General features: G+C 42.0%; 1 protein-coding gene across 1 annotated transcript in view; it reads right to left on the bottom strand.

Annotated features, from left to right (window-relative positions):
• Positions 1-10,455: 10,455 nt before the first annotated feature.
• Positions 10,456-13,950, bottom strand: part of LOC138854935 (tetranectin-like) — a 42,229-nt gene continuing 38,734 nt past the window's right edge. Inside the window, exons 4-5 of the mRNA XM_070101071.1 lie at positions 12,247-12,426; positions 10,456-12,025 (exon numbers count right to left, since the gene is read on the bottom strand). Coding sequence (XP_069957172.1) covers positions 11,781-12,025; positions 12,247-12,426 — 425 coding nt within the window. The 3' untranslated portion in view covers positions 10,456-11,780. The remainder of the gene's footprint in view (positions 12,026-12,246; positions 12,427-13,950) is intronic.

The following is a 13,950-nucleotide window of genomic DNA, read 5'->3' as shown; positions in this document are numbered from 1 at the left end:
CATATTGGCCCCTCTCAGCAGCTGTGATTCTTCGCCTTCGTCTGTGTATGGAGCGTCTCTCTCTTTTTGGGTTTACACCTTCTCTTTCTTTTTTTTAATGGAATGTGCCTTGAGCAGACCTCAAGTGCCATAGAGTTAATTTTTTTCTAGGCTAAGGTTTGTGTAGCCCGTGGCCTGGTGGCAAAATCTCCCCCTTCACACAGTGAGTGTCCGGGTTCGATTCCTGGCAAGGGTAGAAGCATCGGACGTGTTTCCTTATACTGGTTGTCTATGTTCACCCATCAGTAAAATGGGTACCTGGGTGTTAGTGGACTGGTGTGGGTCGCATCCTGGGACAAAACTGACCTAATTTGCCCGAAATGCTCTGCATGACAAAGGGCTTACTATATAGAAGTATGTCATTGATGTCAGCTAGGATTGTGTACCTTATACATGTACTTGTAGAAATAAAGATAATATATTATTATTATTATTATTATTATTATTATTATTATCCGAGTTATTTAGGATTTCTTCCCAGCTAGTTTCATTTAGAACATTACAGAGACCTCTTTCGAAGTTCCTTCCTTCATATTCTGTATTACTGTACTCATTCATTTACACAGGACATTCAGACCTCAGCACTGTATGGTGGCTAGCATCACGGAGCCTTTCATATCTGATGTCCCCTTCTTAAGTCACTTAGGATGAACATAAGATCCAGCCTTCCTGGTTTGTTATCCTCTCTCTCCCTACTTGTGCCCCTGTTACATGAAATTTTCTATTGCCGCCTCCTGTCTATTCCCTAATGGCTGAAGTCTTCCATGATCAGCAGTTTTGGGCTCTTCAAGTTACCTCTGGTATCGTGTCCACCATCATCCGTTGTTTTCATATTCCTGTCTGGGTCTCCTGCTGTTTAATGGGGGGTTGTATATAACTGCTATCACCGCCATTGGTTCTCAGTTCTGAGTGTCCCTATTATGTACTCATTCAACGCCCCCGTCTCTATTTATGTCATTCATATCCTGAAAAGTCCACTGGTTCTTAATCAGTAATGCTGCTTGTTACAAAATGCGACATCTATTGAGAGAAAATATCTCTAGAGAGAATACTAGAGGGTCAGCTTATTGATCCTCCTCTAGCATCTAGCCTGTTTATGGTTTCATAACAGTTTGTTAGAGTATATTATATTCCAATTATCCCATAAATTATGTGGCTTCTCAATAGCTCTTTTTGGATTACAAATGGATGAATAAAAACCAACCAAATGAAAGTTGAGATCTTTAATAACAAAGGTGTCTAGGTGGTAATAATTACAGTTAATGTCGTTTGAATAATTAAGGAGATAATCTCTTACACAATTCTTGTAGTATAACCTGGTATACCTATATATCATAATTATTTTGTACACATAATTATATGCTATGGGGACATTTGATAAGATACTGTACTCCTCATAAGTACCGTCTGGTACGTTCTTACACTTACACAAGAGTAATATTGTGTAAGTGTAAATGCTCGATATTTGCTCAGATTGACTCGAGTGTGACAGACAACACGTCCCTAAATAAGCTAACTTCTGGACCATCGAGGTGATCAAACAGCTTACTTGAACACTATAACGATACATTCGCAAAACGGCAGTAATGCTCCAATCACCAGTGAATAGCACAGCGTCAGGCAAGGAATCAAGGAGACCAAAAACGACCCTAACCAGGGACCATTAGCAAATCTTCCCTGAATTTGCTAAACTCCCTTATTACTGAAACTGAGTTTAGCAATTCCAAATTACCGACTAAACAGTGCGTAGATGCTGAAACAACTGTAAGTCGAGATCTAAACTCAGGATCAGAGATATAGAGAGCGTCTTACGACACAAGACGTCTGATAACGTCAAATATCACGAAGTCTAAATAATGCTTTGTGAACAGAGTTGCACAGAGTTACAAGAAGTATGTCCTGGCTCACCAATGCAGACATACTCTACCACAGAGTCTAACACGAGATGACAGAACAGAGAAAGGAGATGTTTCCTCTAAGAACAACAGCGAGAGAGAGAGAGAGAGAGAGAGAGAGAGAGAGAGAGAGAGAGAGAGAGAGAGAGAAAGGAAGCAAGGTGACCTGCAGATCCAACATTAGGTGACTCAGGTACTCGTACCAGCTTGAGCCTGGCACGAACTGCGAAACATGCAAGCAGGTAGTTAGCAGCATTAGCAGCCAAGCAAAACTCTCCTCTAATGAGCACAATGAAGGATGTTACATCCTACCTACATACATAAGCTAAATATATAAGTCAAATAATAATATAAAGCATCAAATTTTCATTTAGCTATTACTGAAAGCATCAGCAATATAAAATTATATGAAAAATAAAACAATATATGTAAAATATATATATGACATCCTGTGTCTGAGGTTGCATTACTGCTCTTCCATCTTGTCTGCTCACTCTCTCCCTTCTCATTATTTGATATCCTCCTGGCAAGGCTGCATCTGTTATCACTTCTGTGAGCTTAGTCTCTGTTATTGCTACAATGTCTGGGGATGCCTCCACTATTTTCTTTTTCTATTCATCACTCTTATTTGTTATCCTCTCTGCATAAGTGAGCTACACATTTAGTTTCCTAAGGGTTATTGTGTACAGCTTTTCAAGATCTTCTTCTCTTGGTTGTTGCCCATGTGTCAGGGGAGGAGTGGGTATAAGGAGGGGTGGGGGATGGAGCGATGATAAGGGCTGGTTCTGGGGATGAATCTTGCACTGGAAAGTGGTAGGACTGTGGGCATAGGTTAGATGAGTAGGGTGGGAAATAAAGGAAGGATGCAGGTTGGGATCAGAGCATGGGGTGTGAGAAAGGATCCTGCACTGGTTGAGGTTGTAGGTTGGGAGTGTGGGGTAGAACAGAGTATGATATGTTTTGAGTTATTGTATTTGAGAAGAGGGAGGGTTGGGGTTTAAGGGACTAACCATACCCCGGGCGGGGTTAGAACCCGCGATAAGAGAGTCTTTAATATCGCAAGTTCTAACCCCGCCCGTGGTATGGTTTGTTTGCAATCGTATCATTACGATATCGTGAGTCATGTTTAAGGGACTACTGGGGTCGGAGCTTGATGTCCCCCCAGCTTGGCTGAGCGCAGTGTCTCCCTGGAGTCCCGGTTGTGTTTACTGGTGCTCCTCCCTGTCTTCGACTGCTTCTTATTCTCAGTTTTTCTCACTCACGTAACCTGTAGACCCGGTCGAGGAACACATGATATATGTGGGCGGTGCCTTAGTAGTGTAATCTGTCTCAAGATCCGATCTCGTGCCATTTCTCATGTTACATAAGCCAGTCTCGGATAACTTTTCAGGGAATAGCAGAAAAAGCAATTTCTAGTCAGCTTCAAAATTTCAGCATACATGTATTCTACTTCAAAGGTTGATTTTTTTTTAGTGGAGTGACTAGATGCTATTTAGCCATTTCTTTATCTCAAATTGGTAAAGAATTATTTATTGTTTACTTTGCTTTGATGCTGGTGAGAGGCTTTAATTACGAAAGAAGTGGACTTCTCCTCTCCTTCCAGGAACCTAAATGTCTCTCATTCCACCGGTGATATACGACCCCTAGCGGATTGGTGCTAATATTATACTAAAACAACTGTGAATGTTATGTCTTTAACTGTTGATTCATCTAATGAAATGGATGATATTTCTTTTGGCTCTACATTGAGTAGGTGTCAGTTATGTTTGCTTGTGTGCAGTAACTGAGGAAGTCATCTTCTGGTCAGAGTTAAACTCTTAGTACTCAAGTATTTTCCTTCTTGATTTTAGTACTCGTATATTTTCCTCCTTGATTTTAGTACTCGTATATTTTCCTCCTTGATTTTAGTACTCATGTATTTTCCTCCTTGATTTTAGTACTCGTATATTTTCCTCCTTGATTTTAGTACTCGTATATTTTCCTCCTTGATTTTAGTACTCGTATATTTTCCTCCTTGATTTTAGTACTCGTATATTTTCCTCCTTGATTTTAGTACTCGTATATTTTCCTCCTTGATTTTAGTACTCGTATATTTTCCTCCTTGATTTTAGTACTCGTATATTTTCCTCCTCGATTTTAGTACTCGTATATTTTCCTCCTTGATTTTAGTACTCGTATGTTTTCCTCCTTGATTTTAGTACTCGTATATTTTCCTCCTTGATTTTAGTACTCGTATATTTTCCTCCTTGATTTTAGTACTCATGTATTTTCCTCCTTGATTTTAGTACTCGTATATTTTCCTCCTTGATTTTAGGTTATGTAAGTCTTATTGTGGTGGAGAATATCTCTCCTGGACAGAAATAAACCACAGTGGTTGACTATTTTGTGTTATCCTAGTTCAGATCTACATAATATAGTTTTATGTGCCAATAATCACAATGTAACCAAGAAACCTATGACAAAAATAGTACCTGAAGCTTACCTAATTACTTACATACTTAAACTCTTGCCACTCTTACTTAGAGAAAACATTAAATTGATTATGTCTTGAGTAGATCCTAATTTGCATTTTATCATGGAAGATACTTAGAAAACTGAACAGCTGCGTTTCAAGGGATGTTTTCAAGGGATGTCACGTTCGATTAGCTTCTACCTTCCAACGCTAACTTGATAATGCAGATCCTGAGCGGCTTCAAACTTCACGTGCTTGTGTATTTTAGGATATTGATTTCTTTAATCTCTTTTATAGGTTTGAAGAAATTTGAATGTTAGTGTCCATATAATGACATGTGAATACTGCTCTTGATTTAATATTATATTATCTGCATTACAAATTTAAAGACTGAGACACTTAAGCAACACATGGGAATATTTATTGACGAAACGTTTCGCCACACAGTGGCTTCATCAGTCCAATGCAAAGTAGTGAGGGGTAAGAAGAGGAGGAGTTTGAGGTAATCAGTCTCTCAGCTGAGGGACTGATTGCCCCAAACTCCTCCTCTCCTTACACCTTTCCCATTTATATTGGACTGATGAAGTCACTGTGTGACGAAAGGTTTCGTCAATAAAGATTCCCATATATTGCATAAGTGTCTCAGTCTTCAACTTGTCGGTTTTACACCGTTTATTATTACAAACTTATGCAATATTCTGCATTATTTATGTTGGTCATAACATGAGATGACGCCATCCATTTGGTTGCAGATGTATGCTGATGCAGCTTTACGCTGACTTGAGTCAAACTTGCTGCTTGATATCAACCTCATGCAACATCTTCGCTGCTTGCAATCAACCTCATGCAACATCTTCGCTGCTTGCAATCAACCTCATGCAACATCTTCGCTGCTTGCAATCAACCTCATGCAACATCTTCGCTGCTTGCAATCAACCTCATGCAACATCTTCGCTGCTTGCAATCAACCTCATGCAACATCTTCGCTGCTTGCAATCAACCTCATGCAACATCTTCGCTGCTCGCAACCAACCTCATGCAACATCTTCGCTGCTTGCAATCAACCTCATGCAACATCTTCGCTGCTTGCAATCAACCTCATGCAACATCTTCGCTGCTTGCAATCTTCGCTGCTTGCCAACCTCATGCAACATCTTCGCTGCTGCAACCAACCTCATGCAACATCAACCTCATGCAACATCTTCGCTGCTTGCAGTCAACCTCATGCAACATCTTCGCTGCTCGCAACCAACCTCATGCAACATCTTCGCTGCTCGCAACCAACCTCATGCAACATCTTCGCTGCTCGCAACCAACCTCATGCAACATCTTCGCTGCTCGCAACCAACCTCACGGATGTTACCTGAGGGGTATCTGGCCAGTCTCTGGAAATTAGGAGGGTTTTGCCCTTGTTGCTATACCCCGTTTCCTAATTACGATGAAAATTTTCGTTCTGACAGATGCCAAATATTTTAAGATAAGATTAAGATATGATTTTGTTCGGGTTTTTAAACTCGGAGGGTTAGCCAACCCTGATAACCCAAGAAAGTCCGTGTGTCAACGAGGACTGTCTGTCTTATTTCCATTGTGGTTCCTCAATCTTGTCCCCCAGGATGCCACCCACTTCAGTCACCTGACACCCAGGTACCTACTTGACTAACACCCAGGTACCTACTTGACTAACACCCAAGTACCTACTTGACTAACACCCAGGTACCTACTTGACTAACACTCGGGTACCTACTTGACTAACACCCAGGTACCTACTTGACTAACATACAAGTACCCACTTGACTAACACCCAGGCACCTACTTGACTAACACACAGGTACCTACTTGACTAACACCCAGGTACCTACTTGACTAACACTCAGGTACCTACTTGACTAACACCCAGGTACCTACTTGACTAACATACAAGTACCTACTTGACTAACACCCAGGCACCTACTTGACTAACACACAGGTACCTACTTGACTAACACCCAGGTACCTACTTGACTAACACCCACGCACCTACTTGACTAACACCCAGGTACCTACTTGACTAACATCTAGATACTTACTTGACTAACACCCAGGTGCCTACTTGGCTAAAACCCATGTACCTGACTAACACACAGGTACCTACTTGACTAACACCCAGGTACCTACTTGGCTAACACCCAGGTACCTACTTGACTAACACCCATGTACCTACCTGACTAACACTCAGGTACCTACCTGACTAACTCCCAGGTACCTACTTGACTAACACCCAGGTACATACTTGGCTAACATCCGAGGTACCTACTTGGCTAACACCCCGGTACCTACTTGGCTAGCACCCAGGTACCTACTTGGCTAACACCCAGGTACCTACTTGGCTAACACCCATGTACCTACCTGACTAACACCCAGGTACCTACTTGACTAACTCCCAGGTGCCTACTTGACTAACACCCAGGTACATACTTGACTAACACCCAGGTACCTACTTGGCTAACATCCGAGGTACCTACTTGGCTAACACCCAGGTACCTACTTGGCTAACACCCAGGTACCTACTTGACTAACACCCAGGTACCTACTTGACTAACACCCAGGTATCTACTTGACTAGCACCCAGGTACCTACTTGGCTAACACCCAGGTACCTACTTGGCTAACACCCAGGTACCTACTTGACTAACACCCAGGTACCTACTTGACTAACACCCAGGTACCTACTTGACTAACACCCAGGTGCCTACTTGGCTAACACCCATGTACCTACCTTCACCAACACTCAGGTACCTACCTTCACCAACACTCAGGTACCTACCTTCACCAACACTCAGGTACCTACCTTCACCAACACTCAGGTACCTACCTTCACCAACACTCAGGTACCTACCTTCACCAACACTCAGGTACCTACCTTCACTAACTCCCAGGTGCCTACTTGACTAACACCCAGGTACATACTTGACTAACACCCAGGTACCTACTTGGCTAACATCCGAGGTACCTACTTGGCTAACACCCAGGTACCTACTTGGCTAACACCCAGGTACCTACTTGACTAACACCCAGGTACCTACTTGACTAACACCCAGGTATCTACTTGACTAGCACCCAGGTACCTACTTGGCTAACACCCAGGTACCTACTTGGCTAACACCCAGGTACCTACTTGACTAACACCCAGGTACCTACTTGACTAACACCCAGGTACCTACTTGACTAACACCCAGGTGCCTACTTGGCTAACACCCATGTACCTACTTGACTAACACACAGGTACCTACTTGACTAACACCCAGGTACCTACTTGACTAACACCCAGGTACCTACTTGACTAACACTCAGGTACCTACTTGACTAACACGCAGGTATCTACTTGACTAACACCCAGGTATCTACTTGACTAACACCCGGATTCCTACTTGCTTGCTAGGTGAACGGGACAACAGGTGTAAGGAAACACGCTCTGTGTTTCCCACCTTGGATATTAAAATCTTGTATAATGATACGATATGAAGCCTGACTACTGTTTTAATATCTTGTCTATCATTCTGGCACCTGGCACTTGTCTTCATCATTCTGGCACCTGGCACTTGTCTTCATCATTCTGGCACCTGGCACTTGTCTTCATTCTGGCACCTGGCACTTGTCTTCATCATTCTGGCACCTGGCACTTGTCTTCATCATTCTGGCACCTGGCACTTGTCTTCATCATTCTGGCACCTGGCACTTGTCTTCATCATTCTGGCACCTGGCACTTGTCTTCATCATTCTGGCACCTGGCCCTTGTCTTCATCATTCTGGCACCTGGCCCTTGTCTTCATCATTCTGGCACCTGGCACTTGTCTTCATCATTCTGGCACCTGGCACTTGTCTTCATCATTCTGGCACCTGGCCCTTGTCTTCATCATTCTGGCACTTGTCTTCATCATTCTGGCACCTGGCACTTGTCTTCATTCTGGCACCTGGCACTTGTCTTCATCATTCTGGCACCTGGCACTTGTCTTCATCATTCTGGCACCTGGCCCTTGTCTTCATCATTCTGGCACTTGTCTTCATCTTTCTGGTACCTGGCACTTGTCTTCATCATTCTGGCACCTGGCCCTTGTCTTCATCATTCTGGCACTTGTCTTCATCTTTCTGGTACCTGGCACTTGTCTTCATCATTCTGGCACTTGTCTTCATCTTTCTGGTACCTGGCACTTGTCTTCATCTTTCTGGTACCTGGCACTTGTCTTCATCATTCTGGCACCTGGCCTTTGTCTTCATCATTCTGGCACTTGTCTTCATCTTTCTGGTACCTGGCACTTGTCTTCATCATTCTGGCACCTGGCCCTTGTCTTCATCATTCTGGCACTTGTCTTCATCTTTCTGGTACCTGGCACTTGTCTTCATCATTCTGGCACTTGTCTTCATCTTTCTGGTACCTGGCACTTGTCTTCATCTTTCTGGCACCTGGCACTTGTCTTCATCATTCTGGCACCTGGCCCTTGTCTTCATCATTCTGGCACTTGTCTTCATCTTTCTGGTACCTGGCACTTGTCTTCATCTTTCTGGTACCTGGCACTTGTCTTCATCATTCTGGCACCTGGCCCTTGTCTTCATCATTCTGGCACTTGTCTTCATCTTTCTGGTACCTGGCACTTGTCTTCATCATTCTGGCACCTGGCACTTGTCTTAACTTTCTGGTGTGTAGTTATTTTTTTGTATTTTATTCTTAATATTTATTTATTGATTAATGATCAGAAATATTTTGTAAATAATAAAATACGTATTAATATTTGAAATAATGTATGAAATAAGAGTGATTATTTAACATAATTCAATTACTTTATTCACTGCTTAATAGAGGTTATAACTAAACTTATGAAGATGTGTTACTTGGTAAATATAAGAACATAAGAAAGGAGGAGCACTGCTGCAGGCCTACTGGCCCATACTAGGCAGGTCCTTCACAATCCATCCCACTAACGGAAGATTTGCCCAACCCAATTGTGGCATGCAAAGAGTACGTAACCTATATTCGGCGCATGAACACACCCTCATTTACAGGCAATCTCCCCCAACCAGCGAACCAGGGAACTAAGGGTTAACGATGGGGCCCCGTCGTTCGACCAGCACCCAGGTTCCAGCCAATGAGAAGATGGTTTTTGGCAATCGCAGAGGTTATGTGGCTACCACTCTCCTGTCTGCCCTTGTCATTCCCATTCTAGAGCTGGTTGAAGCACGGTCTGCTCTCTAGTGGCTTCTATTCTGCCTTGCTTACCGTGGAGTGCACTAATACCTATCACTGTACATAGTGTATATAGTGTACATACTTTTGTTCTAAATTGGTGAAGGATAATATAAGTCAAAAGTTATTCTGCTGTGCTTATTTTGCTCCCTTTACATCCAGGATAACAGGCCATTTGGACTCCTGGGTTGTAATACCAATTTTCAGTGCTACCCAGGCAATACGTTTTGATAATTCTATTCACTCATATGCAAGTCCCACTCAAATCCAACCCCTCTCACTCATGTATTTGTCCAACCTAAACTTGAAACTACCCAAGGTTTTAGCTTCAATCACTGATCCACTCCTCAACTACCCTATTCCCAAACCAATACTTTCCTATATCCTTTCAGAATCTAAACTTGTCTAATTTGAGTCCATTATGGCGGGTTCTTTCTTGGAATGATATCTTCAAAACCTTCTGTAGAAAATATTGTATATTTTCCAAAAATAGTGTATTTTGTATGTAAATTGATGGAATATATTGTAGGTAATAAAAATTAATTTGCAAATAAATAAAAAACCAGCAAAATGGGTGAGCGTCGCTGGAGGGGAGTCGCCATTGTTTTGAACTGGGCTGAAGGCACGCGAGTGAAATGTGCATAAATTTCGTCGCTCTGGAGGTTAAATTGTGATTGAAACCTCCCAAATAAGAGCAGAAATTGATGGATTTGCAGTCCTGCATAAAGTGAGCATTAGGCGAGTGGACAGGACAGTCCGGTAACCCCAGCTAAGTCGATGTCTATTTACGTTGAAATTCTAGCCAGTATTTTCTTCATAATTTAGGCAGGGGTTTGTGTATGATACACCAAGTAATCTCCAGACAAATTGGTGAATTATTTTATTATAGATTCTCCTTCAATGTATATGTATTCATTTTTTAAATTTAATATACAGTCCATATATTTATATTAATGTTTTACCAGAATTCCTGGTGATGTACATTTCATTTGAAATTAATATAGGTCCAGAGTGATTTGTGGAGAGATAGATTGTAGTAGGTATCGAAGGGCTACCTGGAAGCTACCTGGAGGGCATTCCGGGAATCAATGTCCCCGCGGCCCGGTCCACGACCAGGCCTCCCTGTGGATCAGGGCCTGATCAACGAGGCTGTTACTGCTGGCCGCACACAATTCAACGTACGAACCACAGCCCTGCTGATCCTGCACCGTCTTTAGGTATCCGTCCAGCTCTCTCTTGAAGACAACCAGGGTGTCCTAAAATTCCTACTTGCATGTATCTAATGAGATTCATGCAAGCAAATTTATTTTTCCACACCTTCTTTATATCCACTTATACACTTCGTCTTTCTTCGTCTTCAGTAATCATAATTTCCAATTATTAAGGTCTTACTCTAAAAGAAATGTGCTGGTGTAACTTCAGAGACAACAGACATGCTTAATGTTATGTGATAACGTAGTCATTACTTCAGAGACAACAGACATGCTTAATGTTAAGTGATAACGTAGTCATTACTTCAGAGACAACAGACATGCTTAATGTTATGTGATAACGTAGTCATTACTTCAGAGACAACAGACATGCTTAATGTTATGTGATAACGTAGTCATTACTTCAGAGACAACAGACATGCTTGATGTTATGTGATAACGTAGTCATTACTTCAGAGACAACAGACATGCTTAATGTTATGTGATAACGTAGTCATTACTTCAGAGACAACAGACATGCTTAATGTTATGTGATAACGTAGTCATTACTTCAGAGACAACAGACATGCTTAATGTTAAGTGATAACGTAGTCATTACTTCAGAGACAACAGACATGCTTAATGTTATGTGATAACGTAGTCATTACTTCAGAGACAACAGACATGCTTAATGTTATGTGATAACGTAGTCATTACTTCAGAGACAACAGACATGCTTAATGTTAAGTGATAACGTAGTCATTACTTCAGAGACAACAGACATGCTTAATGTTATGTGATAACGTAGTCATTACTTCAGAGACAACAGACATGCTTAATGTTAAGTGATAACGTAGTCATTACTTCAGAGACAACAGACATGCTTAATGTTATGCGCTAACGTAGTCGTTACTTAAAAACCTTGTTTCTAGGGGAAACAGGCGGACCCAACTCGAAATGTAACTGGTAGGCTTTACTCAAAATCTATTACATTCGCTCACAAATAACTCCATGACTGTCATGGCAAGGAAGGTCGAAGAAAAAATAGTGATCATCTTTGTACATTATTATACAGTTCTGGGTGGCGCCTCCATCAGGTTCCTGGATTTGGTCTCCAGTACCGTCACCCCAAAACGGTGTTCCCATCTTGACTCGGGTACCATCGTCCCAGAAAAACACTCCCTCGCTACCCTCATCAGATCCACCTACCCAATAATTCTTCACATTTAAACCTGTTAAAAATGAATTATCATAAGTCAATATGTCACTGACGACAGACTAATGCAGTTTTCGACACTATAATGCATTTTCGAAATTTTGCAGCTGATTATGTGAGGGAGAATGATGTTATCTATAAAGATTCCACACTATCAACGTGTATCAATATATTCCTAAGCAAAATATATCATGATACTCTTAAAGAAGAGTTGGAACCTTCAGGTGAAGATCTTACCATTATCATGGAGGAACCTGACCAGGTGATACATGAAGTTGTCAGTGTCCACCTTGACCATCTTACCACCTTGTTGCTGGCAGAATTTCTTCATATCTCCCCAGTTGCCCGTTGTCTTTGACTCCACCATTATGCAGCGGTCATGTACAACTGTGAATGGTCGCACACACTCTAATGCACCTGTAGATACCACATTATCTTTGATATGATGACTTACACCATACATGTCGAAAAATTATTTATACAAGAGTTAATGAGAATAAATTTTGTAATGGAGAGTAAATTTTTATTTGGTATTATTATTAAAGATTCGCCGGTATTCTCCCTGCCCAGGCCTTTTCCAAGTGGTGGCCCGGCCATGGCTCCCTCTTTAGGGACTGTCTGAGACCTAAGTCTCCCATGGGAGGAGGCACAAGTACCTCCTCATCTTTGGGACCAACTGTCCCCAGGCCTAGCCACAAGCTAGGCCTCTCTGGTCTGTCATCCCCGCCCCAAGGGGGCAAATGGGAATGACAGTCTCATGAGCTAAAAGCTCGGGCTCAGGCACCTACCCTATCCTAGAAGGGTTAGGCATGGTGTCGATTTTTATGTGGTAATGCCACACTAGTACTCATCAAACTCTAGAATCTACAGACAACAGGAACAATGTAACTATGCAATGGATATTGTTATATTTATGCCACCCCAGGCTTTACTAAAGAATAAAAAGGCGCAATATCGTGACTGGAATAATACACAAATAATCCGCATGTAGGAAAAAGAAACCGGTCCGACTTGGACCTTAAGGTCCAAGCCTTACCTATAAGGCTTATGCAGTGGAGGATATTGAAGTGATTCCTCCAGAATGCTCTTAGGGACAAGTCAGTGTCCGAGGTCACTTCAAAGTACCTTTGAAACATTGCTTTCGTGTAGAGGTTTTTGAAGTTAGAAATGACCTGCTGGTCCATGGGCTGGATGAGAGGAGCGGTGTTAGGAAGCAAGCAAGAACTTCACTGTTATAAAACTTAACTCCACAGACAATTGGCCTACCAAGTTTGAAGGATGAGCAGGAGCATTGTCCAGTACCAGGAGGCAACTGAGTGGCAATTTATTTTCCTGGAGGTATTTTTTCATTCTCGGGCCAAACACTTCATGGACCCAGTCAATGAAAATTTGCCTTGTGACCCATGCCTTATTATTTGCTTTCCACAACACACACTCTGGGATTTTCAGAGTGATACACCAGTAAAGGCTTCACTTTGAAATCCCCACTAGCATTACCACATAAAAGAGTTAGCCTATCCTTTATAGGCTTGTGTCCTCGCAGTGCCTTTTCCTCCTGCGTGATGTAGGTCCTCTTTGACATTTTCTTCCATAAGAGTCCTGTTTCATCACAATTTAACACTTGTTGGGAGAGGAAACCTTCATCCTCTACGTGATCCTTGAATTCATGCACGAATTCTTCAGCTGCACGTTTGTCAGAACTTGCAGCCTCACCATGCCTTACAACATTGTGTATATCACTACGCTTCTTGAATCTGTTGAATCAGCCTTTCTGGCCTTAAATTCACTAACAGCAGTACTCGTTGCAAGCATTTTCTTTACGAGATCCGCATGCAACTGCCTCGCCTTTTCGCAAATGATCGACTCCACAACACTATCTCCCGCTAATTGTTTATCATTGATCCACACTAACAGTAACTTCTCCACATCTTCGATTATTGA

Source organism: Cherax quadricarinatus, chromosome 75, assembly GCF_038502225.1.
Source record: "Cherax quadricarinatus isolate ZL_2023a chromosome 75, ASM3850222v1, whole genome shotgun sequence".
In the NCBI taxonomy this organism is placed as follows: Eukaryota; Metazoa; Arthropoda; class Malacostraca; order Decapoda; family Parastacidae; genus Cherax; species Cherax quadricarinatus.
Note: the sequence above shows the minus strand (reverse complement) of the source record. Positions and strands in the feature narration are given on the sequence as shown.